The sequence below is a fragment of the Maylandia zebra genome, linkage group LG2, assembly GCF_041146795.1.
Source record: "Maylandia zebra isolate NMK-2024a linkage group LG2, Mzebra_GT3a, whole genome shotgun sequence".
Lineage (NCBI taxonomy): Eukaryota > Metazoa > Chordata > Actinopteri > Cichliformes > Cichlidae > Maylandia > Maylandia zebra.
In genome coordinates, this window is record NC_135168.1 from 34,396,665 (window position 1) to 34,424,128 (window position 27,464).

General features: G+C 40.1%; 6 protein-coding genes and 1 long non-coding RNA gene across 7 annotated transcripts; 6 read left to right on the plus strand and 1 right to left on the minus strand.

The window, feature by feature from the left end:
• Positions 1–4,220: 4,220 nt before the first annotated feature.
• tmsb2 (thymosin beta 2) lies at positions 4,221–6,228 on the plus strand. The gene is made up of 3 exons (XM_004541130.3): positions 4,221–4,377; positions 5,403–5,507; positions 5,776–6,228. The coding sequence occupies exons 2-3, from the start codon at positions 5,408–5,410 to the stop codon at positions 5,811–5,813; spliced, it is 138 nt and encodes a 45-aa protein (XP_004541187.1). The 5' UTR covers positions 4,221–4,377; positions 5,403–5,407; the 3' UTR covers positions 5,814–6,228.
• A 3,052-nt stretch (positions 6,229–9,280) lies between these two features.
• Positions 9,281–12,537, plus strand: LOC101466389 (protein Wnt-8c-like). Its single transcript, XM_023154536.2, has 5 exons — positions 9,281–10,665; positions 10,784–10,922; positions 11,121–11,246; positions 11,352–11,494; positions 11,636–12,537. The coding sequence occupies exons 1-5, from the start codon at positions 10,291–10,293 to the stop codon at positions 12,191–12,193; spliced, it is 1,341 nt and encodes a 446-aa protein (XP_023010304.2). The 5' UTR covers positions 9,281–10,290; the 3' UTR covers positions 12,194–12,537.
• An 81-nt stretch (positions 12,538–12,618) lies between these two features.
• On the plus strand, positions 12,619–14,864 carry LOC101464751 (protein Wnt-8-like). Its single transcript, XM_012924584.3, has 6 exons — positions 12,619–12,915; positions 13,023–13,056; positions 13,166–13,295; positions 13,782–13,907; positions 13,996–14,138; positions 14,235–14,864. The coding sequence occupies exons 1-6, from the start codon at positions 12,854–12,856 to the stop codon at positions 14,781–14,783; spliced, it is 1,044 nt and encodes a 347-aa protein (XP_012780038.2). The 5' UTR covers positions 12,619–12,853; the 3' UTR covers positions 14,784–14,864.
• A 2,230-nt stretch (positions 14,865–17,094) lies between these two features.
• On the plus strand, positions 17,095–20,595 carry lcp2b (lymphocyte cytosolic protein 2b). Its single transcript, XM_076877291.1, has 12 exons — positions 17,095–17,172; positions 17,471–17,533; positions 17,641–17,687; positions 17,889–17,951; positions 18,055–18,089; positions 18,174–18,214; positions 18,997–19,186; positions 19,755–19,856; positions 19,959–20,027; positions 20,140–20,215; positions 20,314–20,392; positions 20,575–20,595. The coding sequence occupies exons 1-12, from the start codon at positions 17,095–17,097 to the stop codon at positions 20,593–20,595; spliced, it is 864 nt and encodes a 287-aa protein (XP_076733406.1).
• Positions 20,596–20,636: 41 nt separating this feature from the next.
• On the plus strand, positions 20,637–21,604 carry LOC143421756 (uncharacterized). The gene is made up of 3 exons (XR_013101315.1): positions 20,637–20,713; positions 20,913–21,062; positions 21,234–21,604. It is a non-coding gene; the product is annotated as an uncharacterized LOC143421756 (long non-coding RNA).
• Positions 21,605–23,376: 1,772 nt separating this feature from the next.
• syce3 (synaptonemal complex central element protein 3) lies at positions 23,377–24,458 on the minus strand. The gene is made up of 3 exons (XM_004541127.3): positions 24,325–24,458; positions 23,969–24,078; positions 23,377–23,831 (listed from the first exon to the last, which is right to left on the minus strand). The coding sequence occupies exons 2-3, from the start codon at positions 24,075–24,077 to the stop codon at positions 23,647–23,649; spliced, it is 294 nt and encodes a 97-aa protein (XP_004541184.1). The 5' UTR covers position 24,078; positions 24,325–24,458; the 3' UTR covers positions 23,377–23,646.
• A 33-nt stretch (positions 24,459–24,491) lies between these two features.
• On the plus strand, positions 24,492–27,228 carry foxi3b (forkhead box I3b). The gene is made up of 2 exons (XM_004541126.2): positions 24,492–25,852; positions 25,965–27,228. The coding sequence occupies exons 1-2, from the start codon at positions 25,252–25,254 to the stop codon at positions 26,540–26,542; spliced, it is 1,179 nt and encodes a 392-aa protein (XP_004541183.2). The 5' UTR covers positions 24,492–25,251; the 3' UTR covers positions 26,543–27,228.
• Positions 27,229–27,464: the final 236 nt, after the last annotated feature.

Genomic DNA, 27,464 nt, shown 5'->3' on the forward strand with positions numbered 1-27,464 from the left:
GCTCCAGGGTAGCTTGCTCAAAAGCACTTAATTCCACCTTTGCAATTTTAATAAATGGAACTATTTACAGTATTTAGTTAATATTTAGTTAATATATTTGCCATGGGTTCTAAATTGGAGTAATGCACAGTATCCAGGGGTCAGTCATTTTAAGGAACAAACACTTCAACTGTGCCAACCGTGACTTCACCTTCTGGATGGGGAACTTCACATACGGGAAGTTATCAGAACGTTGGAGAAGTTGCTGGATCTAGTGTACCCGAGAGATGGGCCATAACCTGGTCTGCCACACATGAAAACAAGAGTTGATACAATACTGGGATACTGCTACATTAAAAGCCCCAATCAAAGCAGCGATGACCTTCTCGGGAGTGAGGAAAACTCCACCCGTTGACTGTTCAATGCTCAGCTGGAAAATCTACTCAGCAATGGTTTTTAACGTTTAACTTCCCAAATCACAGAAAGGGAGTTACCAACTGCTTGCTCCTCCTGTAACATGTCAGTATAGTATGGGGAAAACTGTGTGCCATAACTGCCTGTTGAGTCTGATTAGTTTTAGATGCTTGTAATCGTTTCTGCAATAAGTCAGATTGGGAAGAAAGGGCTCCCTTTGATTGTTGTCATTATATTTTTGGGCAAAATTTCTAGGCCCAGCCAAGATGTGGGGGGATGGAAGGCTCAGTGGTGTCATTGTGTCTTTTTTGCAGATGATGTGGTTCTGTTGACCTCATCAAGAGATGGCCTCCAGCTTGCATTGGAACACTTTGCATTTGAGTGTGAAGCAGATGGAATGGGAATTAGCACCTCCAAGTCTGATTGCATGGTTCTCATGTGGAAAAAGGTGGAGTGTCCGTGACGAGTTTCAGTATTTCAGGATCTTATGTATGTTTGAGGGGAGGTTTGACAGATGGATTGGTGTGGCATCTTCGGTAATGTGGATATGAAGCTTGATTTACAGTTTGATCTATGTTCTGACGCTCACCTATGATCACAAGCTCTGGATAGTTGAAAGAATGAGATTATGGATACAAACAGAAACAAGCTTCCTCTGAAGCATGTCTGGGTTGTCTGTTGTAGATAGGATAAGACGCTTGGGGATTTGGGAGGGACACAGAGTAGAGCCACTATGAATCCACATCCAAAGTAGTCAGTTGGACGTGGTTCAGGCATCTGACCAGAATGGCTTCTGGGCATCTCCTAGATGAAGTGTTTTTGGTATGCCTTAGAAGGAGGAGGAGGTAAGGAGGCCCCAGGGTAGACCCAAGACATTCCAGAGAGATTAGATCTCCTGGCTGGCTGGTTGTGTGTTTATTTCAGTTATTTCATATTGGGGTCAAAATCATGCAGTTTGGGTTTATTATGTAAGTACAACACATAAAATGTTTACTTGAAATTTCTGTGACACCAGAGTCACATGATGGTATATCGACTTTGATGCAATAATGTTGATAAAAGATGTAAATTGTATTAAAGAAAAGCAGAGTTTCCTTTTTTTATATATCATTAACTATATTAATCATATTAATTACATAAGTAATAATGCTTTGGGAAATAAGATTTCTATTATAATTATTACTATCATTGTTGTTGTTGTTGTTGTTTATGATGGACCGAGTTGAATTAGCAGGAGTCACAGGAATTATTAGAAAAAAGGGTTTTCATTTATTTAACCCAAAAAATTATTTTACAAAAGTAATAAATGATGAGCTAATAAAAGAGGTCAAAGGAACAAAATTAAACTCAGGCAAAGAACTCCAAACTCAACAAACCAAAGGAAATGACACACAGGGGCAGTAGCTGGGTCAGACCACTATGACACAACAGGGGTAACTAAACAAAACACAATCAAAACCACAAAAACTATGCAGCACAGTCTAGCTTTTTAATAAACTAAACACCAAATAAGAAAATCAAAACCCACTAAACCCTAAACTCAAATATTTAGTTAAGTACAAAAGCTTTTTTAATTAAAGAAAATACACATTCTCCCCCTTCAGCAGGAAGTGGTGGTGCAGTCCAATCATCCCTCTTTCTATTTAACTGCTTTAAACCCTAGCTACCACTTTTTGTCTGGCAACTCCCAGGGATCATGAAAGGTGAGAAACAGGTAAAAGAAACAAATATTAGTCACAAACCAAACAAAGTAATGAACTGGTATGAATAATAATAATAATGGATACTTTATTGATCCCCATGGGGAAATTACTTGTTTTTCTCTGCATTTGACCCATTCACTCAGTGAAGCAGTGGGCAGCCCACTAAGCAGGCGCCCGGGGAGCAGTGTGTAGGGACGGTACCTTGCTCAGGGGTACCTCAGGGTAGCCGTTAAGTGGATTCGAACCGCCGACCTTCCGATCATGGGGCGACCACTTTACCTACTGAGCTATCCCTGCCCCTTACATGAGTAAACTAAATATGCGTGCTTACAAATAGAACAAATGTATCCAAACCAATCAATAAACTACTGCAAATTAAAGTGTGTTGTTTTAAATGAAGAAATAAAGAATACAAAAGAGTTACTTAGACTTTTAGAGTGTGGCCATGGGTTTGGCCATCACATTGTTGTTGGTGCTTCCCACAGTAAATTATTATATAAAGCAGGGGTCTCGAACTCCAGACCTTGAGGGCCGGTGTCCTGCAGGTTTATCCAACACTGACTTAATTGGATAAATTACCTCCTCAACATGTTTTGAAGCTCTCCAGAGGCCTGGTAATGAACTGATCATTTGATTCAGTTATGTTGACCCAGGGTGAGATCTAAAACCTGCAGGACACCGGCCCTCGAGGCCTGGAGTTCGAGACCCCTGATATAAAGAATCTTCTCATGTTACATTCTTGTCTCTATATAAAAAATGAAGAAATTAGAAATAAAGAAATAGTAAATAGAAAATAAGAAGTTTTGTGCTATGCAAGTTCTTTTAAATTCTATATTTTATTCTATATCTTCTTTTATTGATCACTTTTATTGATCACTTGTGAATGTGTGTGTGAATGGGTGGATGACCGAATGTAGTGTAAAGCGCTTTGGGGTCCTTAGGGACTGAGTAAAGCACTATACATATACAGGCCATTTACCATTTATTTCAAGCATTCAATTAAAACAAAGTGATTAGCATGATCCAAAAGAATAGTCACTAAAAAAGCATATTTCACCATGGCTACACTGAGTTTTGTGGACATTTTAATTGCTTTCATTTAATCTGTATTTTTTTCTAGTTTCACATGAATTTATATTAAATATTTGAATATATAGAGAGGATGTGATATAAACAGGCTGTTGTCAAGAGTAGTGACCTCTATTTTGACAAATGCAAATATACATTTCTATTGTTTTGTTTTAGTTTGTTTGTTTTTAATTAAGTGCTGCTGATATACTGTCACTATAAGTTATTAAAAGTGTATACATTAGTGTACATTACATTAGTACATTAGTGTATACAGTTCCATGGTACAGTTTCACATCTTTCTAAAACAGGAAATACTAGGTGTTACTGTTATAAGTACTGGGTGTTTTAATAACTGTATGCAATCTCTTTCCTGTTACCTTACTTCCTGTTTTGGTGGTTTTGGTGGTTTTTGGGGAGAAGTATATCAAAGTTATATGTAACTGCTAATGCTAATATGTACTTTCCTCACACTATTACACAGACACTGAGAGAACATGCACAAGATGTATGACAGTTTATTTATTCACCACTGCAGATGCTTAGACCATGAACAGCAACGACACCCTGTGATACTTTGTGGAATGTGGCATTAGTCCATGGCATGTCTCAGTAAAAATAAACCGCTATTACTTAGTGAACTTTGATATAATGCTATACTTATTATTTACTATAGTGACAAATGAAACAAACAAATAAGTACAGTGATAAAATATATCATTTTTCAGTGAAATACACTATACACATCCATTAAATGTCGTCGTGTTTAGTAATAGAAGGTGCTCGACTCCTCTTTTTAGCATTTCGTGCATTGTGTCTCCGGCTTACTCAGCAAAACAGGGTTTAAGGCAATCTATAACAAACTCTTTGTATTAGATGAATAATTAATCATTTTATGTTTAGATGATCTACACAAAACAGCTGTTTCTTGTTAGTGTTTGCTTTCCTTTTAGTCTTTTCCCCTTGAGAACATTAATATTGATGACATGAAGGGAGGCTGACCAAGCTCTCAGTCATTCTCTCACCACCACCACCACCTCTCTCTCTCTTCCCCTCCCTCTCTCTTATACCCACACCCTGGATGCAGGCAGGCGTGCACACACCGGCAGAATCACTCAGCTTCCGTGCCCCTCTCTTCTCTCCATCTCGCTATCGCTGTCCCTCCCTACTCTCTCCACCGGTGGATTTTAGCCCACTGCTTCGTGGAACGTCGGTAAGAATGATTCATCTCTTAGTATGCTCTTCATTTCTGTGTTTCTCTTTGGTTCTGATTTTTTACCAGGACTCAGACAAAGGATTGGGTGTGGCTAGATGGGCAATGGCAGCAGAAAAAATGTGGGAAAAGGGATGTTGAGGACACTGATGGTCATAGAGATAAAGATACAATATTACAAATTGTTTGGATAATTGGATTTAACAATGAATCGGAAAGGGTGAGAATATCACTGCTAATATTAATATTAATGCTAAGCTTAGTGTATATACATGTCGCGATAAAGAAATGACTCAGTGCGCCATAAACATTCTGGATGTGTGCCAAGCATATCTATTTCTTTGTCAAAGTGATTTTCCTAGGCCCCATTCAAATTCACACTAGTGAGGAGATTGCCGTTGCTTGGTTTGTAAATGACTTGCTGCAGGCTTGTGGGCTTGTCATATTTGCACAGAAGACTCTGACAAAGCAGCAGTTCAGACAGGCATGACTGGGCTAGACTGTGAAAGGCAGATTAGTCAGACCTGAGGCTAGCCTAGGAATAAAACTGCAGTGGAGCCTGTGGAGCATTGCCTATATCCACAAGGCTGCAGGGGTGGATGCAGTAGGGTGAGAGAGAGAGAAAGAGAGAGAGATGATGCAGAGGGAGAGAACAAAGACTTTAGCCTTAGAGAGGTAAAATCAGGGACAAAGGAAAGAAAATACAGCTGGGTGAAAGCAAGCACATGTTGACTACATCTACGTTTTGGAGAAGCCAATGTGAAGCCGTGTGGGAGGCAGCCACCACCCATGTTCATCCATGTGGATGTAGTCTGAGCAGCACATGTAGTAGCCACTCCCTTTATGTACAGTCATTGCAGAGTTTATTCTAAAGGCTAGACAAAGCTTTCACAGATTTAATGGCTCCTACGATGAACTTTCAGATTGCTACAATGATTTTGATCACATTATGCTGCATTATCAATTTAAGGCTCGACAGGAAAGGTCAAATGTGTGTGCTCAGGTATCTTTCTCACCTTTGCCAGCCAAAATGTCTGACAAGCCTGACATGACCGAGATCGCTCGTTTCGACAAGACGAAGCTGAAGAAGACGGAGACAAAAGAGAAAAACCCTCTGCCCACCAAAGAGAGTGAGTGCTCGTTGTGCGCCGTGTGTTTCTGATCACTGTTGAAGCCACAAAGGCTTCGTCGTCTGCAATCATTTGTTACTGTCAGTAGCTCCTCATCATCACTTCCTGTGCTATCGAGAGACCGCATTGTCAGCCGGCGGGAGCTCTGAAGCAAACAGCTGCAATGTCATCACACATTTTATACACAGCAAAATCAAAAAGCAACATCCTCACACACGTTTACTGAACAAGAGCCTACCAACGGTTGTGTTTCTCTCTTCTTTTCTAGCCATTGAGCAAGAGAGGAAAGGCGATGCCACACCTTGACTCAAGCACACGAAGAAAAGAAGCTGAGATGCGGCAACAAAAAGCACTTTCTTTTGATTATTACAGTATTTGAATCTCTTTCATTGTCTTCAGAAATGGGTGCTCTTAAGCTCCCCAGGGTGCTGTTAAGGGTATATGGCATCCTCACAAGGGAGCCTCTGTAACCAATATTAAAACTCCAGCCTGGGTGCCTGTCTTGTGCTGTTAGCGTATAGCTAACATGTCTCCAATGTTGCCAAACTGGGAAGTGGTGTAGTGATGTAGCACAGAGAGACAGGCAGGCATCCAGGCTATAGGGCTGGTGGGGAGCTGGTTATGGACATGGGAGTAATTGAAGTTAAATCATGTGGGATGTTTTCTTAATCAACTTTTTACTTTTATTTATGAAATAAAAATGAAGACATGGAACCAGTCAGTCCTGTGCATCTTGATGTCTCGTTTTTACAGATGTGCAAATCAAGACAATCACAAACACAGACACACACTGTATTTATGAGGCAAAGAAATAAAGCAAATGACTCACACATTAAAATATAGAAAAAAATGTAATATAATGCTGGTGTATGTTTTACCTACTAATGTATGTTAGAGTGCTAATGTTAATGTGATTACAATAAACCAGCATAAGGTTTGGGATCAGAAAATATAGTGCTAGTGGCTAATCAGCCCAAGGTTTTATGGGGCCTTAAGCACAATTTGATTCTGAAGCCATCCCCCACCTCAGAAGCGCCAGCGTTAACAATATGTGGTCCATGCTTGATTTTTTGTGCTTTGTACGCCTAACACAACCCTTATCGTGGCTTATAGTGCACTGGAAAGCACCATAGGCAGATGTTGTTTTCTATGTTCCGAAATGTTTCAGCAAAGCTTCTGAGGAAATATTTTAATCAAGCAGTAGAAGCAGGTCTTAAAAATTAAAACACGGAGCTAACTGAGGTGTAACAATGCTGGATTATAACAGCAAAGACTCCAAAATAAGGCTGGTCTATAGAACAAAAGGCCTGTTTCATAATGGGACAATGGTAGTCAAATATTAAGGACATACATTTTCACCTGTTAGTTACTGAGCAATAACAATTATCTTACACCGAAGAACTAGCTAATAGAATTTTTTCATTATGTTAAAATGATCGTTATTTAGGAACATAATCCAAACACAAAGACCACACATGTTCTCTGGGCTGTTATAACTGACTAGTAAGCTAAAGGTAGGCTGCCAACCATAATGCCTTTGATTCACATACAATATAAACCAAGCTCACCTTACTTAAAGGTTCATTTTTGTTTTTGTTTTATATGTTCAAAATTTATATTCCACGGATGAAAAAAAAAAAATATATATATATATATATACACACATACATTTACCCGCTAGTTTTGTGTGACATTTAATGAGCTTGAGACTCCCCCTGGTGGTGTGGAGGCCTCAAGCAGCTGTGTTGTCTTTTTATGCCCTTATGCTGACTCTTGTAATGTTAAACATGAACTACTAAATTAAATAATAAATTAATCACACACAAACACAAAGCAATATTGAAAATAGAAATATAGTAATTGAGTAACTGTTCAGAATAATTCCGAATTGGAAATTATTCCAATTTATTTATCACAGTGGCTAACATTTCAGGCTACCCTGTCTTATTTGCTATTACTTGACTGATAGACAAAATAATCTGTCTTCAATAACAAACAATTATAATAATCATAACAATAATTCATTTAGCCTTTTTTTAAGAAAACAAGCGCTAACTATTCAGGGGTGCAGGCTCATGTAATAAATAGAACAGCGTTAGGTTTTATGGTGTTACTAAACCAATACAATCTGTCAATCTTGGCTCTAGAATAGAATATAATTAATTGTTAGTTTGGTAGAGAAGTATCAAAAATGTGAAATAAAAAAATACAAACTGCACTACATTTGAAGAAATAGTCACTAACAAACTAAAAAATAATTTTTTTGACCACGTGAAGATAAAAATGTATGTCCACATGGTCTAAAAAATCAGAAAGCTGATGTTCACGCTTAGATTTGTGACAGTGTACAGAAGGATGATCTAATCAAGCGCTGCGGTTTCAGTGTGAAAACTACCACTAACTAAATAAATGCAAAATGAAGAGAATTGAGAGTGTAAGATTTTTACAGGAGACAGAAAAAAAACCTACAAACATTTCTAAGCAATGTTAAACACGGGTCTGATAATCAACGTCAGAATTCCCTGCTATGGTGAGATCTGCAGCTTCCATTTCAACTTTGTTGAATTGCAGTTATGCTCTTGGACTGCTGTATGGGACATGCCTCACTTAGAAAACCCTGCTATGAAGTTTTGTTGCCCTTGCACTTAATGATACACGCAGGAGTGTGACGCATTAATATAGCGGTACAGCCATACTCCTGTGTCCAAAGATCATCCCTAACCTGACCACCATCCACAAGTTAGGACTTCCAAACCATGATTCTATAAAAGACACCAGCCTTTTCACATATTTATAGACTCTTAAACGCCTGACGTCTGCTGCTGAGCTCGGTGAATCAACTAAAATTGGAGAAGAAGTCAGTCAACAAAGCTGACGGTTAATGTATCCACAGTCGTAGTGTATTGTTTTAACTGACAGCATTTTGTCCTGTTGAAATGATTGTGTCATTTTAAATATTAAAGTTAAATGGAGCAGTTGACAGAAATAGCTCTATGGGGGTGGGGACCGTTACAATAGCACATAATGATTTGTATTGTTAAATTTGATTGCATCACCTGCGTTGGAAGAAAAAAAACGTGAACCTGAGTATGGTGTGAAAAATAATTTCATTCCCCATATTCCTGTAAAAGGCACTGGTTACAGCTATGTTTTGACTTCTAAATTGATGTTCAGAATTATTCAGTAAACATTACGGTGACACCTAAAATGACCAGTAAACCCACCCTAAACTCAATATCAGTGATTTATAACCCCAAATCTCCGCCTGCGGGTGTTGCTCCTGTCACCCTGCCTCCGCCTGTCAAACTTCTCACCTCCCGAGTTCTGATAGACCCACTTCTCGTACTTCACACTGCAAGCCATTCACCAACTCTCACTGGTCTCCTGTGTCCGAAATTTATTTTAGCTCAGTTTTACTAATGCATATTCACTTCACCACTGTCAATTACTTAAAAGGGTACGTGTGTGCAACACGTTCTCACTCCCAAAGTGTGTAAGGTGGTGGGTAAAAAAAAAAAAAAAAAATTTTCTATGTGCTCCTTGCAACATTCGTTTAAAATGTCACCCAATAAGTCCGGTGTTTTGTCCTGATCTGTAGTCCTGAGAGTTTCGATACTTATGTCGTCATGTAGACACGCCCAGATTGATTGTTTCTATCAGTAAATCCATTAATATCGTTAAAGGTTCTCTATTGGCTTAAGCTGTTCTCTACTATTCTCAACTTTTTGAGAGTAAGTCAGACCGGGGGTGGGGTGGGGAGGGGAGCTGTAGGTTTCAGTCACGACCTTAGCTGATATCTAATTAGTGGGGATTATCTACACCTCTCCGCTTTTTGTGCAGGCTGAGTGAATTATTGTTTTAAGGGATTTTGAGTGGCTTAAAGGGGATCTGACAAGTCCGCTGTCCAAGTCGCAAGTAAAAGTATGAAAAGACAGAAACTGGTGGTGATGATTCCTTGATGAGGGACATGATTATGTGGGCTAAAGCCAGAAAGCGAATCAGCGGGATTAAACGTGATCAGCCTGAAAGGATCATCCAATGCTTAAACCTGCATATAACTTACAGTTTTTTAATATTTTATCAAAAGTCAAACTAAACATATTATGAAATAAAATGACCTTGCAATGCTACATTTTAATTGTCATAGCCCTTACGTGTCTTATGTGTCTTTACTCGTGTAAATCCCAGACTGTTTTCGCACCAAGTTGTTTCCCAGGGAAACATCTATTATCCTATTATCACAACGGTGCCAATTTCGCCGATGTGTGAGGCGGTATTTACATGACTATATACTGTCACTCCTGAAAAGCTGTAAGGCTTTGTAGTACCCAGTGTCCCCATGGGATACTGGTGCCATCTCCCGAATGTTTCAAGTGATTTTATTTATATTATCTTTTAGCTAAGCTATCTTCGATTTGTGTGCACATAAAGATGAACAATAATCACCACAATGAACCCATACAGAGATTACTTTTTGTGTGAATAATGATCTTCTATTAGTCAAAAATAATAATTTTATTCTTAAATGTCTCCAAATCCGGGGGATTATTAGAAGATGGTTTTAATTATTCTATACGTAGTGCTCATATGGATTCACATATACTGACACACATACATATACTTTAAATCCATGCATATACTTTGTTTTTATAATTAGCATCAGAGCCTGGGAACAACAGGTGAATTCGTCTGCGTTGCTTCTTTGAAGTGCACTTATGCACCGACAATTCCTATTTGTCCATGGGAAGCCCCAGCCAATGTCGTTGACGCATTTCACAGTAAAATGTTACTTGCTGGACAAATCTGTCTGTCAAAGGGGGCACGACCATATAAATATCATGAGCGCCGAGTAGGGCGACAAACTTCAGTCGCCTCCTTCTTTTCTTGGCGCTCACATCTGGAATACGTCACACTAGCCTCTGCTTGGAATACACACGCTATGCAACCACTGAATTTCTCTGCAGTCTTGGTTCTGTTCCTGTGTTGTCTTTTTCAGCTGTCATCTGCTTGGTATGTCCTTTTTTTCTCTCGTAAAGAAAGTTTTAAATGCTATAGTTTCTATGGGTTTGCAATTGGTAAAATAACTTACAGGTTTAACATAGCTATCTTTTTTCCCCTCTACAGGACCATGAATAATTTCTTGATGACTGGACCTAAGGTAATACCATTTAAGATTTTAAGAATGAGTGTTGCGTAAAAGCTGTTCCTTCCAGCCAAATTCTATGTAATTAGCACTAACATTAATATTCATAACTTCCTTTCCTTTCTCATCCAAGGCCTATCTGACCTATGCCAGCAGCGTGCGAGTGGGCGCACAGAGTGGGATACAAGAGTGTAAACGCCAATTCGCTTTGGAGAAGTGGAACTGTCCAGAGAACACGCTTTCTTTGTCCCCACACAACGGCATGCGGAGTGGTAAGAACTCTTTTTGAATCAAATCTATGGCAACTAAAATTAGTGAGGTCGTGCGCTTTTTTGAGAGCAATCTTGAAGCGCCTGTGCGTAAAGTGCTTTTCACGCACAAAACTAGAACTCATCAGTTACGCATTATTCGTGCCAAACTGGATATCCAAGTAAAAAAATCCGGATTTCTTTGTTTGTTATTTATTTTAGCCACAAGGGAAACTTCTTTCGTCCATGCCATCAGCGCTGCCGGAGTGATGTACACGCTCACCAAGAACTGTACGGCTGGGGACTTTGACAACTGCGGCTGCGATGACTCCAAAATTGGACAGCCGGGTAAACATGTATTCCATGAGCATTCTATCCGCGGTTACAGTAAGCGATTTCTAAATTGGCTTGTATTCCTACAGCGAAATAACGTCATGTGCTATTTTGTCTCAGGCGGTGTAGGGTGGATTTGGGGAGGATGCAGTGACAATGTTGCTTTTGGGGAGAAGATCTCCAAACAGTTTGTGGACGCGCTGGAAGATGGGCATGACTCGCGCGCAGCGGTCAACTTGCATAACAACAAGGCAGGCAGACTGGTAAGATTTGATCTTAATATTATTGACGGTTTTTTTTTATGTCAATAGTGTTCTGACACAGCGTAATAAATGAAAAACGAGATCGTTGTTTTTGTTTGGCTTTCTGTTTATTTTTTGGTAAAACGTTTGTGCTCTCGACAGGCAATCAAAGCAACCATGAGGAAAGCCTGCAAATGTCACGGAGTATCTGGAAGCTGCACCATCCAAACCTGCTGGATGCAGATGGCCGATTTCAGAGAAGTGGGCAACTACTTGAAGATGAAGTACAAACATGCAAAGGAACTGGAAATGGACAAGAAAGCGGCGAGAGCAGGGAACAGCGCGGACAACCGAGACGCAGTCACGCACACTTTTTTGAGCGTCGCTACAAGGGAACTCATTTACCTGGAGAGTTCTCCAAATTACTGCGTCAAGAACCAGACCCTCGGACTCCACGGTACAGAGGGACGGGAGTGCTTTAAGGAGGACAAGAACATGTCCGAGTGGGAGAAAAATAGCTGCCGCAGATTGTGCAATGAATGCGGCCTAAAAGTGGTGAAGAAGCGCACAGAGGTTTTCACCAGCTGCAACTGCAAATTTCACTGGTGTTGCACAGTTAAGTGTGAAAAATGCAAGCGAGTTGTAGCCAAATACTTTTGCGCGCACAAAAGTGGGAGGAAAAAGAACAAAAAAGGCAGGAACAGTGCGCATCAACAATGACTGGGATCTCTTGCAAAATTTGAACTCTTCACATTATTCGATAAATATGATTTTCATCATATTAACCAGTTTTATATTTACGAACTACATGAGAAATTATTCTGCATCACATGAATGTTATTTAAATTTTTTAGCTAAAGTCCTTTAAAGCACCTTTCCCCCCTTTAGTTTTGAATGGAGTGTGTATAGGTCAAATTTTGTCTTGTGGACCAAAATCTCCAAGCATTGGAGCAACAGTAGCAGTGTTGGGAACTTGGGAGTTCCGAGGATGTTTGTTCGCTGTTTATCACGTGTGACTACTGAAATTGGTTTAATATTTAAAAGTCTACCTAATAATTATTTAAAATAATAAATATTTTTATACAATACACGTAACTGCCTCCCAGTTTGTCGGTGGTAAAATTCTGAGTCTTTTAGTCTTATATGCGGGTGCCTTGGTGTCATACAGTCTTTGGTAGGTAAATAAATTACTTCCTAATGCCAACCTTTGAAGTGCGAATAGGCGTCTCCTGAACCAGTCACCCAATCAGCTTTCTCGGGTCTCAAGACAAAGAAGAAGACTTATTTGGTCCTCAGTCAAGTAAAGGACAAAGCTGCAGCACACGGGGTCAAAATACCTACATCTCTATAAGCAGGATAACGACAACGGGATAGGTGAAGATGGCGCAATCAATTTTTTGGCTGCTGTTTGTTTCGTGTAGAATCAATCCTGGATACGCTTGGTAAGACATGTATACACTAGTTGCATGCATGCTTTAAAATAAGTGAACAGAAGACAGAATTATATGACTTTTATTATTATTATTATCATTATTATTATTGTTCTCAGGGTCGCAAGCAATTTTCTGATGACGGGGTCAAAGGTATATATACATATATATTTGATTGCTTTTATTGTGGCAACATTTTTTTCCACATTTCAAATGTAATAAAAACAAAATAAAGGACAGACTGTCACTGCCTCTTCTGCAGGACTATCTCACCTACGCAAAGAGCGTGCAGGTGGGCACACAGACTGGCGTCCAGGAGTGCAAACGCCAGTTTGCCTGGGATAGATGGAACTGCCCCGACAGCGCAACCCAGCTTAAAGGACTGAAACGAGGTAGTTATTGTTTCTCTATTGAGCCTCAAGTTTTATTCGGCATTTCCAACCAAATGATTGGTTTTCCCAGATTTTCCTGGCAAAAAGTAATTTCCAGTGTTTCTATGCTTTTTATGTGTTAATTAAAGCAATTAAATCAATTAAAATATCTTTACAGAACTATTGTTAGACTTGTTGCAATCTCTGCTACGCCCCTGGCCAGACCTGCCTTTAAAATACTCTTTTACCCGTGCTTGAATATGCACACGCACACCCATGGATGTGGATCTATTTTTCATGTTTTTGATGCTGATTTAGTTGGTGACCTTTGGACATGTTGACCTTTATACCACTTTATTTTTCTTTGTACCTTTGTAGTGTGGCCTTGATTATCACAGAGTTATAATAAAAACAATGCAACATTCTACACGTTATTAGTCAATGCTGGTTATGTATTCTCCTATAAGAGGCTGTGGCAGTAGACCTTGTATGTTTCCTCTCATTCAGCCACCAGAGAAACGGCTTTCGTTCATGCTATCAGTTCAGCAGGGGTCATGTACACTCTGACCAGGAACTGCAGTCTTGGCGAACTCGAAAACTGTGGCTGCGATGGTTCAAAGAACGGAAAGCTTGGTGAGTCAACGTACGAGTTACAGCGCCATTTGTCAACATGCAAGTTCTTAATTAATGATCTTTAAGTATTCAAAACTGTGTCGTGCAGGCGGTCGCGGATGGTTGTGGGGTGGCTGCAGTGCTAACGTGGAGTTTGGAGAGAGGATTTCCAAAGAGTACGTGGATGCGGAAGAGACGGGTCAGGACTCTAGGGCTGCTGTCAACCTCCACAACAACGCGGCTGGCCGATTGGTGAGTTGTTTTCAAACGACACGCACTTCTTTACTAACCCTTCATCACTCAGCGCTAAGGCATCAGCAGCCGTTAACAGAACCTTGTTTCCAACAGGCCGTGAAAGACACAATGACGCGTATCTGCAGATGCCACGGAATGTCTGAGAGCTGCAGTGTCAAAACCTGCTGGACACAGCTGTCCGATTTCAGAGCCGTGGGCAATTACTTGAGGATCAAGTACATTCACGCTGAAAAGCTGGACATCGACCAAAAGCGCATGAACGCCGGTAACAGCGCGGATATCCAAGGTGCCATCATGGACGCGCTCGGCAGCATCGCACAGTCAGAGCTCATCTACCTACAGGACTCTCCAGACTACTGCAGGAAGAACGCCAGCTTGGGGGCGCACGGCACGGAGGGCAGGGAGTGTCTGCTGCACGGACAGGGCTTGACGCAAGGGGAAAGAAGGAGCTGCCGCAGGCTGTGTCACGAATGCGGCCTGGGAGTGGAAGAAAAGCGCACGGAGGTGATGAGTAGCTGTAACTGCAAATTCCACTGGTGCTGTAAGGTGCACTGCGAGGACTGCGCCCACGTTACAGTCAAACACGTGTGCGGCAGGAAGGACGGTGGGGATGGAAAACGAAGAGATCGTGGACCCAAATGAAAACGACTGCGTTTATGGATTTGTCTGTTTGCACTTTCCCCCCTCTTTCGTGTATGATATCCTAGTGTCTATTTATTAAGAATGCTGTAATTAAAATAAAAATGTAAAAAAAAAACCTTCTAAATATTTGTATCTACAATTTCAGTTTTTCTCTAGAAGAGGGCCACCACAGTTTCTGACACCGCGCACGCACATAATAAGAATCAACTGCATGCATTTTAAAAGGGGGATTACAGGGATAACATCGTGCAGTTTACGCCACACCGAGGTGTCGATCCAGCGTTTATCCGCCACCACTTTGATGTCAATGTGGATTGATTTTTATTCAAAGAGCAAAGAGCCTTTGAAAGACAAATTAGGGAAGCGCTTCCACCATTCAAGTTACAGTGTTTGGTTGGTAATCGGCGACACCATTGCCCACGCTAGTCTTTGTCACATTCCAAATGGAATGCAAATGTGTCTCAACACATTAAAGCTAAAGCCTGGTGTTTATTCGCTGTTACATGAATCTTGTATATGCAATCAGACACTTATATAAAAGCATGACTCACTTTTTTCCCCTGAAAAGCAAGATGATTTCTAATCTTATCATCTGCAAGTAATTAGGTATTAGTATTAGATCTATCTCTGCTGGCATGTCAGTTTTTCTCTCCTGTACCCCCTGTATCTCCAAAACCTTGCCTCTCAGCTGGATGTGTCATAAATCTGCCACTGATTCCACTAAATGACTGATGGCATGGATATTACCTTCTTCAGGGGGCCCATGGCTGGAGGGGAAGGCGTAGGGGGAGGGAATGTTAACAGTTATGGGTCTGGTGACAGGTCTGTTTCACTATCTTTACAGAACAGTTACTGTTGCACCAATAAAAACACAGAGATAAGTGAGAAATTCTGACATGAATTATCAGAGTATCTGGTGTCTCTACATCATAAAGCCCCGAGACCTGGGGCAAAACAGCGAATGCATTCCACTTTTTCAGTTTTCAACCATGTTTGCAATGTGAAATTAGGCATGTCATATTAAATCTAAACACAAACACTGTGGCAAATAGTTACACAACTCTACAAATAAACAGACTACTGTTAGCGTATGTACTGTTTGGGGACAAAATTGGGTTCTAACACAACCAAGGATCAAAGAAGCATAACATCAAGTTAAATTCCTGGCTGCAGAAGCAAACAAATAACACTCTCACCGACCTGAAACGCTCCCTCCCACACTTCCCATTTGTCTGTTTCCCCTCTAGGGATGTCCCGTATTTCCCATGCTGTCCTGCTGTGCGTTAATGAAGGTTTTGCCCCACTGGAGGCCCTCACGCTTTATCTCTACTCTCCAGTGAATACATTACTGGTGCCATATTGTTCCCATATGATGCTCAGCTGTGCTTGGATTTACTCTACAAGTGAGATGCCCCTGAGCAGACCCTGCATTTGACATTTTTTTCACCCACTAAACTGCATTTATTTATCTTTCAGGAGTTTTATGATTTTAGCATTTCAAACATTTTAGACTCAGTAAAGGAATATTTTTTTTAAGGAAGAACTTACATTGACCCATCACTTTTTATTATTTATACCACATTTGGTGGCAGTTACATGTCACAGGGGTATGTTTCCAATTCAGGATAAAAGAAGAAAACAGAGGTAGGGGGTTCTGCCACAAGGACCCCCCAGGGGAACTTGTGTATTCTCCCAGAGTGGCTCAGGGGGGTCAGAGCGTGATTGATCACCCCTTCTCATTGCTGCCCTCCTCTATCACCAGGGTGTGAGATACCAAGAGGTCTCACACAAGCTGCAGGTGGGAAAAAAGACCGAACACAACCAACAATAAGACTAAAAGGTAGAATGGTAATAAAAGTGTGTGTGTGTGTGTGTGTGTGTGTGTGTGTGTGTGTGTGTGTGTGTGTGTGTATGTATATATATATATATATATATATATATATATATATATATATATATATATATATAGACTATATATATATATAGTCTGCTGTCTGCTGTCCATTAAAAATTGACAATCAACTTTGAGCAGACTTAACCATGTGTTAGAAATGAAATCAACAGCCTCTGTGTTTACAGATCGACCATTTGCAGTGCATGCATGCTCTATTCATAGCTTTCTGACCACAGAAGCCTTTTACTCTCTTACACAATAGGTGAGAGAGTATAAAAAAAAAACACACGCATTCTTAAAGTGTGCTTAAGCAGGGGTAATTTTAGACCGATCATTTCACAGTGATGAGTAAGATGATGGCTGGCAAGTAAAGTCACTGTGTTATCAAGTGTAAGTTATCATTCACAACAGACAAGAATGAATTTTTCTAACGTTCCCTCAAAAGCAGAGGTGATGGGATGGAATGCCCAAACTCTAGCGGACTACATGCGGAAGGTGAGTATTAAAACTAGTTTGAAGGTGAAAGTAGAGATGTTTATACCTTCCAAGTACTGTAGTCTCTTGATTAACATTATTTATGAACATCTGATAAGCGCGACTGCATAATTTGCAAAAACAAAAGCTCACTTTTTAACCAAGAAAAAGATATATTTCCTGCTTTTTCATTCATGCCTTGTTTTAGTTGGTAACACCTTATCTAAAAAGTAGCATTTCACGCTAATTTAAGGAAACACCAAACATACAAGAAAACTTGCATGGTTTAAATGTGCTCAAAGCTTCACTCTCCTCTCAGCTTAAACTGCCAGGCTGTGACAGAGTAGTGACAAAGAGCAGCATAGATGGAGCACAGTTTATGGTAAGCGTGTGTGTGTGTGTGTGTGTGTGTGTGTAACATTTCTTTTTTTATTATTCTGAAATCACAATAAATCTGACTTTCATGATCTCCAAATCCATGTCATGTAGAATATGACAGAGTGTGATCTGCAAGTGTTCCCCTGCCTCTTTGTCCCGTGAGTCTAACTGAAAGTGTATTTCTTACACTGACAAATTACCCAACAATTAATATCTCTGAAAACATGAAAAGGTTCATTATATTGATTGGTTGCATGTTTTTTTGTATTAAGTATTTTGGACCCTAAATTAATAAATAATATAATGATACTTACCATCTTTGATAATATTTTACTTGTCTCTGTGCTGCACCTTTATAGAGTAATTACTAAGATACAAACTGAAATCAACAAAGAAGAGCGCAAGAAGGCTACTAGTCACAAGTAAGAGCGTAAACTACATACACTATTTATATCTTCAGCTGACTCTAAAACAGTTGCTCACCGAACATAAAAAAAAACCTGTCTGTTTTATTTTTTTGTCCAGATCAAAACCGCTGAAGTATCCGAAACAAGATAAAGGTCAGTTTAACCGTGTCTGTAACATTGTGCTACCATCTTTCGTAAGGCTTCACTGTCCTCTTTTTACAATTTATTTCACTACAGTATTTGTACAAGAAGTAGACGTTTGGGAATCTGATGAGTTCGTAAGTAAATACACTAGCCACTTCATTAGGCACCCCTTGCTTGCTTGTTGGACCCCCTTTTGCTTTCAGAATCACTTAATATTTGTGGCACAGAGTGCATCAAAGTGCTGGAAACATTCCTCAGAGATTTTAGTCCATGTTTACACGATGGCATTTTGCAGTTGTTGGTTCTGATTCTAATCGTTGAGTTTGAGAGGATCTGAGCTTTGTGACGTGGTGCAGCAGCCAAACTCGACTAGATGTTTTTCAAATCTTCTACTGCCTGACTTTGATGACCATGTGTGAACTGTTGCCTCAGTTTCCTGTTCTTAGTTGACAGGAGTCGTCTTCTTCTCCTGCAGCCCATCTGCTTCAATGTGTTGTGTGTTCAGGGATGCTCTTTTGCATAACTTGGTTGTATCGAATTACTGCTGAGTTAGTTACCATTTTGAACTCGGACATTCCACTTACTGCATATTTTCTCTTTTTCTGACCATTTTCTGTAAATCCTTTATCTATGTGAGGGAAAAACCCAGGGGTTCATCAGTTTCTGAAATATTCAGACAAGGCGATAACAATCATGCCACATTCAGCAGGTGGCTTTCAAGATGTTTGCATGCCTAAATGCACTGCCGTAAACGTGATTACCAAGTTGATATTTGTTTTAACAAGCAATTGTACGTATGCACCTAACAGCTTAATTACGCACCTAATACGTCATGTGAAATTTTTTTAAAAAGTTGCTTTTGTCATGAGTTGCACTCATGCGCTCTGCTTGTATCACATGTCCGGGCTGCGGTAAGGACAATGAGAGCGATGATCCAATCTATGAGGGTCCAGAACACGAAGCAGAGAATTACAACTGCAGTGTAGTTGAGCAACAACCAGGACAGGACAAGACAAGTGAAGCAAAGTACAAGCAGCCTGCTGCTGGAGACCTAGCGAAGCCTCCAAGACCCCCCCGAGGGCCAAAACCTCCAGACTGTCAAAGAGGTAAAGGAGAGCAATTCAGAATAATACTGTATAAAGAAATGCAGTTATATATGTAAGCATCTCAGTGCCTATATGAATTGGGGACACTTTCACAGAGATACTAGACTATATTAGACCTGTCTGCATGGGTAGAGCAGCCCTATTTTTGCTCAGAGATTAGTCTGAGACAAGACTGACAAAAACAAAGACTAATTTCAAGCCAAACAAAATAGACACTTTACCCCCAGGCTGACTCAAGACTGTGGCACCAATCAGTGACATTTGCTTTGACTAGTGTGACTAACTGGTAAAAAGAGGAATGACTTCAAATTTGCGGTTTGCTAACATTATTATGCAGCTTTTTTTGAGGCTGTAGCACTGAAAATGTAGCTCTGCTACAGGTTTCTGTGATGAGAATTTTATGCAGCATGTTATGCCTACCTACACTGTACAATTTCTTCTAAGGTTTGACTATTTATTTATTATATTTTTTGGAAGTAGCTAATTCTCCTGCTCCTCCTTTACCTAGTATGCTTTGAAACCAGAACTGGCATTAATGTGTCCTGAATGTATGATAACATGTGCACAGAACCTCTTCCTGATCCACCATTCTCTCAAAGAACCTTCAAACCTCCACTGCCATCAACCCCAAGGGGGGATCACATCCTCCAAAGACCGTTAAAACCAGCAGGTAACAAAAATGTGTTGAATCAAAAAGCTGAATTTACCAGTTATGATGAGTGTTGTACGCCCATTTCATTGAAAGATTTCCTTTTTTTTTTTTATTTATAAGTTCCTGCAAGTGTGCACTTAGACCGGAGCAAGAAGCCTGGATCATCCCAAAAAGACATTCCAAAAATAAGTATGCAACCTACAACATGCTGGAATAGTTATAGCAGGTGTCCTACAAAAGTGTTACACTGTTGTTACAATGTTTATCATTTCTATTTCACACCATCAACAATGTCCACAAGAGGGCAGTGCTGTAAAAGATACTATCAGCAAACCTCATCATCCAAAGGTGCCTGAGCCTACTGATGTGTCCAATAGGTAGAACAGCCTGAACAATTTATGAGCATAAAAAGACGTTCACTTTAATTCAATGCAACTATTTAATAATTGTGTGTGTTGAATCTCTCCTCTTTCAGGCCAAGTAAATTAATTCCAGAACCTTCAGGAGTGACACAATCTACAGAAGAATACAATTCGACACCAAGAATAAAAAAGGTATTAAAAAAAAAAAGTGCGTTAAGTTATTTATACAAATGTGAGAAAACCCAATGGTCCAATTAAGGTTTTATTTATAGATCATGAGCACTTTCAGAAAGGAAACAGCAGATCACAATGCTGTACAAAGAGAAAGAACAACAGAGATGCTTATATCTTATACACTGCCTTTTATTAACTAGTCTAACTGGAACTGTCTGTGATAGCGCTACACTTACACTGACTGTTCTATCATGGTGCGCTCAGGGCTTGGATTCGAGTTGGTATGGAGGAAAGTTGACAAGACACCAAGCTGAGGCTGCTCTTCGGGAGGTCAACAAGGTCAGATGTTGCACCTTCTCATTCTAAAGCAGACAGAAAAACACACACACACACACACACACACACACACACACACACACACACACACACACACACACACACACACACACACACACACACACACACACACATCTGAAATGTTACTGGATGCATAATGTGAATGTATGGGTTTGTGTATTTACATGTATGTATCTTTAAGGATGGTGCCTTTGTGGTGAGGGACAGCTCTAACGGCTCAGTCGAGCACCCCTTCACCCTGATGCTGCTGTATCAAGACAAGGTTTACAACATTAAGATCCGTCACCAAGGCAATGGCTACACTCTCGGCAGTGGCCTCAAAAACACCAAGGTAAACTGGAAGCAATGACAGCGTAATGTTACAAAAAAAAAAATCAACATGCTCGCTTAAAGTAAACTATTCACATCTTGCGGCACGCCTCGGGGAATGTGTGATGCTAAGTTGTGCTGCACTGCATCATTAGGTCCCCGTCATTTTTTGTGTGTGCTGTTTGTGCTTCAGAGTTTCCCTGGGGTGAAGGAGCTGATTAACCATCACACACACACCCCGCTGCAGCTCATTGATGCCACAGACCAGAGTCATGAAGAGCACCCCCAGAGTTGTCTGCTGCACCCTACGGGACATTGACCAGCACTGACAACAGTTTTAATGTGCGCGTTCGCACCTTTCTCTGTGCTCATATATGCTAATCTGTGTGCATGCATGCATGCGTGGCCTATTCAAAATCTTTTTAAGAACATGTAAAGCAAATGTCACAATTTTCACTCTCAAAGGTCATTGTTATGCAATTCATCTTTGTGCTGCTCTCACTTGTATTTTTAGTAAACACAAAGAGAGATTTTTTTTTCTTACATGGGTCATGGTTTGTTCACAAAGGAGCACAGCATTACCTCCTTTATTCACACCTCTGAGGACTGCTGCTTAACTGCCTCTTGGATTTTTAGAGACGCCAACTTGTCAGGGTGGCCAACACAAACGATCAGATCACATTGTCTCTGATTGGTTCGCACTGCCGGCAGAAAGCAAATATCTTGTTTCACAGCTGTGTCAGATCTATCAAATATTATTACACTTTAAAACCACACAGTCTGAATTTAAAACCGAAACACAAAACATGTACTGACATATTAGGTTGCTTTCTCGTTTGTCTTGCTATTTCAAACAGCACTACTAATTCAGTGTGACTGACAACAACATATGTTTTTGTGTCCTAGATTTACATAGCAATGTAATGCAAGCCAAATTAGTTGAATCTGAGAGATGTGCTGATGGACACATTTGTCCTTTATTTAGTACATCAGGACTTAGCAGGGCAGCTCAAATAAGTCAAAAGATATAGACCAAAAACTGAGTGAGATATGTATTTGATCCCATACAATCAGCCAGAACTCAGGTTGTCCCCATGTGACACTTAATTAGTCAAACAATTATAGATACTCCTGAGCTCAACTCATTATGTATATTAAGCACACCTGTCTACAGAATTCATTTCTTCCACCAAAATAGAGACCAAAGAACTGTCAGAGGACATCAGGGACAACACTGTAGATTTGTACAAGGCTGTTATGGGCTACAAGACCATCAACAATAAGCTTGGTAAAAAGATAACAACTACTGGTGTGACTATTTTACAATTAAAGAAATATATAATGAACATTAATCGAGCCTTTGCATTTATTTAGAAGTGAAATAATGTTTTCCACTTAAGCGTCCAAAAATATTATACCTAAAACACTTTTACATTAACTTGAGTACACCTCGTATGATTTGTTGTTGGGGATAACTTAATTCATTGCAAAAATGTACTATATCAAAACATAATTTTAGATTAAACATATATATATATATATATATATATATATATATATATATATATAGATATATATATTTGGGTCCAGGCTTTTAGATATTTAAGTGAGCAGATAAGAAAGTCACACTGATCTGACAGTTGTTGCACAAAGCTGTCCCCCGTGGCAAAAAAAAAAAAAAAAGGTAGCTGCATGCCTCACATCAAAGAGCTTGATGGACAACCACGTGTAAAACCCTTCAGTTACTCCTATCTACCAATCAGCAGAGCACAGTTTGACAGACATCATGTAGTATCACGCAGATCTGCACCACTGACACCGACAAGCAAGGCTGAGCCAGCCCATAATGCCCTTGTAGTTATCACATTTCACATCTGGGAGAGGAGTTTCATCATCTGCTTTGCATATTTGCAAATTGATCAGCAACTTCACGTTAGTGGCAAAAATGATTGTTTTCTGACATTTTTGAAGTACCAAGTAAGGGAGTCAAACATACGTGCCAGACGATCCAAGGCGCTTGAAAGGGAATCTAGCTCTCTCATTATGTTCACCAGGTCAATGCAGGTGTTAGAGGTAGCTTCTTCTTCAACCTTCTTTGTGTTCTCCATCTGAAAATGAAGTTCATACACACAAAAAACAGTCAGTCACCTATCAGCATACACAAGGTAAATCAAATGTGACAGACAATCATGAATGGCAATGTTGTATTTCAGCTAAAAGTCATCCATAACAGTAAAACTAAAACACATATTTTACTGTTTACATTTAGGGTAGGGCTCCAAAAAACAAAGAAAAAAATGACAGAACACATTTTTATTTCAATTTTTATTAATTTATTTAATTAATTTACTTAAAAAATCTTTCTAAAAAAATTACACAGACCAGGGCAGTTTAATAGTGAGAAAACAAACATTACAGTCCATTCAAATGAATAATTAACCATCAAAATACTGTTTTAGTGCAAGTAGTCAGAACTAAACAAGGCATGAATGCCCACCTCCAGCTACCAAAAACAAACAGATCCGCTGGGATTTCAATGTTAACATTTAAAAGTTAAAACTTGTTAATTCTAGTGCCTACTTGTGAACTCAAAACTCTTATAAGCATCACATCTGAGAAAGTGTTGTGACAGCAGTCTCAGCAGATTTGTCAATCTGTGACTCCTGGTCAGGGTCTCCGCAAACAGCAGCTCTACATTTGAGATAAGCTTCCTTCAGCTTTTGCATAGAGACTCCCAGCTCCGGACTAGTCCGCAACGCCACCATATCATAGGCCATCCAGGTCAGGTGCGCTGCGGGCAGACAGATAAGAAGAGAGTGACATCGCATGTTTCAGACATTTATTTTAGTTACCTAAGCTTCACGCCCAAGCTATCTGAGCTCATATTGACCTCTCTAAATATGCCACAATACCGTTAACGTCCCATACCTGACATACTCTCAACGTCTTCAATCATCCTCTCCAATTCCTTGTTCATCGCCAGCATGTCGTCGTCGCTGATGCGTGGAAGCTCGGAGCGAGTGGACGAATCGGCCATCCTGATTGCACACGTATTATTTATTTTATCACGTCTCCCTTTACAAACACCTCCGCATGAAAATAGCTAACGTTAGCTAACGCTAGGAACGAGCCTGTTACTGTTAGCAAAGTGATGTTAGGGCAGAAAAAAAGTTAGCAAAGTAGACTTCTAAAACTAAGATGTTGTAACATTTGTCGAGGCAGGCTAGTAAACTTGAGTTTTCTCGCCGGGGTCTGAAGGTAATGTTCAAAACTTATAAACTTACCTTAGGAAAGTTTGTCGGCTGCTTTGGAAAATAAGGGTCTCGCGCTAATGTAAGAAAGCAAAAAATAAGCATGCGCATTGTCATGTCACAAACGCTCACTTTGAACTGTGATGAGGTTTTAATATCCTACACAGTAATGCACTATTTTAACACATGAATTGAATAAACCTATTGTAACAAAACCTGCTATCATGCGAATAGAGTGTAGGTGACTGTATTCTTTATATTATCATAAATGGTCATTTGGATTCAGCAATGGAAGCCTATATTATTTCAAGGAGGTAATCTCGTCCCCCTAGAGTTATATAAACTGAATCTGCTTACAGTCCATTTTCCTCATTACTGCTGGAGGCAAGTATTAAGTGAGTACTTTTCCTGTTTGTTGTGTAACAATATATATATTGATGTAATATATTGTTTTGTTCATGAACAATATACTGTTTCCTTAAGGCTATTTCTTAAGGATTTTTGAATCAGATCGTTTACTCAAGTAGTCTACTTTTATATGTTTGACATGAAATGTTTGTAAAGATTAAAAAGAAATCATAAACCAGGGTGTTAACAAAATTGTCTGCCATAGGTTAAACTTAATAGTATCCTTGTAATATCCAAAAAATATGACAAATGGTGGACAAACACCATGAGTGGAAAATTATTTTTCCACTCAAGTAGTCAACTAGCTGACAACAGGAAAAAAAATGAGCTCACCTGAAAAAACAGCCAATCAAAATAGAGGGGGGCGTTTCCAGAGGAAAAGATAAAAGTGTGCCAGGTGACATCTTGACATACAAGCAAGGACAAAGACAAGAGTAAAGAGAAAGAGCAGGACTTTTGGAGTGGAGAGAAAGAGTCTGAGAAGTCTTGAGAAGAAAACCCATCAAAGGCAAAGAATTAAGAAGAGACAGAGAAGTGAGAAGAAACTTGACAATGTCTTCATTTGAGGCCCAGAGTCAGTCTCCTCCTCGATGTGGCCCGCAGTTTCCGAGCCTCGGCCAGGAGCCCCCTGAACTCAGCATGTACGGCGACTGTTACTACCCTCCTCCTTCACTGCCAAGTCCTCAGCGCACTACTCCTACCACCTATGAGATAAGTGACTACACCAGCTCCTCCTCAAACCCTTACCTATGGTTTAACAGCTCTGGGATCAACACATCGCCGTACCTGGCTACCACCGGCCCGCCAGGTAATCCCGGCCCTCCGTTTGTTCCTCAGCACTATGGCATGCAGAGGCCTTACCTGGGTCCACCTGGTGCTGGCGGTCCAGGAGGGGAACTGAGCTGGTTCTCCCTCCCTTCACAAGAAGATTTGATGAAGCTGGTACGCCCCCCTTACTCCTACTCTGCTCTCATCGCTATGGCTATCCATGGAGCACCAGACAAGAGACTGACGCTGAGTCAAATTTATCAGTACGTCGCTGATAATTTCCCTTTCTACAACAAGAGCAAAGCGGGCTGGCAGAACTCTATCAGACACAACCTGTCCCTTAATGACTGCTTCAAAAAAGTGCCAAGAGATGAGGATGACCCAGGTATGTAATTTTTGCATTTTGCATAGTTATGGTTGTGCTTTGAATTACTTTAATGGAATCTATTTACGTCTCTTCCATTCTAAAAGTCTTATTTTCTTCGTTGATAATTTAGGTAAGGGCAACTACTGGACACTTGACCCAAACTGTGAAAAGATGTTCGACAATGGAAACTTCCGCCGCAAAAGAAAGAGAAAGTCTGATTCTCTGTCCAGTGGAGATGGCAGTTCAGGGCCTCCAGAATCAGGTGACAGTGAGAGGGCCAGTCCTAAACACTCCAGCAACCCCAGCCTAAACATGTCGCCCGCAACGGACAGGATTCCTTCACCTTCACTGTCAGTTCCCGGGCCGTGCCTGAGCAGCTTCTTATCTGAAATGTCTGGAGTCTCCAATGGGGGAACAAATGAGGTGGGAGGTAGTGGGTTGAGCAGGCCGCTGCAGATGAACGTTCCTTTAGATGGGCCACATAGACCCACACAGCCAGGAAGCTTTAGTACCTATTCGGCCAACTCCAGTGGTTCAGAGTGGGTACCACAAGTTCCAGCTCCACCCGCACTCTCCTCTTCACCCAGCCACTCCTCGTTAGGTTACACTAGCCCCATTCTGAATCAGTACAATGGCTCCAACAGTCATTTTTACCCTACACTGAGTTCTACAGGTGTCATCTATCATCGTGAGGGCACAGAGGTTTAATAAGACGTTGATGGGGGAGAAGGTGTTTGAAGAGACTCTTGATGGGAAATCCATCTGGTTATTTTTTTTTCTAAGAGAGGGTCCGTTGTAGAAAATACACAAACACAAAGTGTGTTTGCGCTGACTGAGACAGTTGAGATCACCAAAGCGTGTGAAAGTTGCGTAAAAAGTCTTTAATTCCCACAGGAACAGCTTAGTCAGCTGCAGCGGACTATAGTTATCACTCCCTGAAACCGCAGCCAGACTCACTATCAGATCTTCAGTCAGCTTTTATTCTAACTAAAGCTTGTTTCTATCTGATCTGAGTCATTATTAGCAGATCCTAGATCTGAAGTGCTGACATCAGGCTATTCCACTGCTATCTATGATTCTCCGATGGTATCGCCATTACAATGCTCAGCATATTTAGAGTAGGTAAATTATTCTGTTGTCTACAAAACATCTGTAGTTATTGCTGTAAAGTAAAAAACAAGTAAAAATGTTAATGTATACCATGTTTTTTTATAGTGCTAAAACAAAAGCATCTCATTGACCTACAGTCTTAACGGTAATTGCAGTTTGTAAATATGTTTATGTGTTGTGTAATTTTATACATATGAGCTGTTGGTTTGTCGTTACAACTTTTATTGTGTAAAATGGATTTGCAATGTATGGTGTGTACTATATTTGTTGCATTTTGATATGAATAAAAGGTTTGAGTTACAGCTGCATTTTCCTTATTATTTATTTATTTTCATTTTTTTATTTTAAGATAAATAAATTACACTTTCCCAGTCAATAAACTACCCATAGGCAATCACAAACACTTACCAAAAAAAAGACAAAAATAAAATGATAAGCACTTCGTGACAAAAAAAAATAGTCCTGTCTGAAAAGCGATGACCAGTACTGTGGAACCTGCATGTCGGTGTAACCTGATCTT

Bases quoted from the DNA above. Each gene is read 5' to 3' on its own strand.
- lcp2b (XM_076877291.1), top strand. From the start codon at position 17,095: ATGAATTTTTCTAACGTTCCCTCAAAAGCAGAGGTGATGGGATGGAAT. The intron at 18,090-18,173 runs GTCAGTTTAACC...ATTTCACTACAG, and splicing joins GTATCCGAAACAAGATAAAG to TATTTGTACAAGAAGTAGAC. The intron at 18,215-18,996 runs GTAAGTAAATAC...GGCTGCGGTAAG, and splicing joins TTTGGGAATCTGATGAGTTC to GACAATGAGAGCGATGATCC.
- LOC101464751 (XM_012924584.3), top strand. From the start codon at position 12,854: ATGGCGCAATCAATTTTTTGGCTGCTGTTTGTTTCGTGTAGAATCAAT. The intron at 13,057-13,165 runs GTATATATACAT...CCTCTTCTGCAG, and splicing joins TTCTGATGACGGGGTCAAAG to GACTATCTCACCTACGCAAA. The intron at 13,296-13,781 runs GTAGTTATTGTT...CCTCTCATTCAG, and splicing joins GCTTAAAGGACTGAAACGAG to CCACCAGAGAAACGGCTTTC.
- tmsb2 (XM_004541130.3), top strand. From the start codon at position 5,408: ATGTCTGACAAGCCTGACATGACCGAGATCGCTCGTTTCGACAAGACG. The intron at 5,508-5,775 runs GTGAGTGCTCGT...CTTCTTTTCTAG, and splicing joins CCCTCTGCCCACCAAAGAGA to CCATTGAGCAAGAGAGGAAA.
- foxi3b (XM_004541126.2), top strand. From the start codon at position 25,252: ATGTCTTCATTTGAGGCCCAGAGTCAGTCTCCTCCTCGATGTGGCCCG. The intron at 25,853-25,964 runs GTATGTAATTTT...TTGATAATTTAG, and splicing joins AAGAGATGAGGATGACCCAG to GTAAGGGCAACTACTGGACA.
- LOC101466389 (XM_023154536.2), top strand. From the start codon at position 10,291: ATGTTACTTGCTGGACAAATCTGTCTGTCAAAGGGGGCACGACCATAT. The intron at 10,666-10,783 runs GTAATACCATTT...TTCTCATCCAAG, and splicing joins TCTTGATGACTGGACCTAAG to GCCTATCTGACCTATGCCAG. The intron at 11,247-11,351 runs GTAAACATGTAT...ATTTTGTCTCAG, and splicing joins CTCCAAAATTGGACAGCCGG to GCGGTGTAGGGTGGATTTGG.
- syce3 (XM_004541127.3), bottom strand. From the start codon at position 24,077: ATGGCCGATTCGTCCACTCGCTCCGAGCTTCCACGCATCAGCGACGAC. The intron at 23,832-23,968 runs GTATGGGACGTT...GTCTGCCCGCAG, and splicing joins AGACGTTGAGAGTATGTCAG to CGCACCTGACCTGGATGGCC.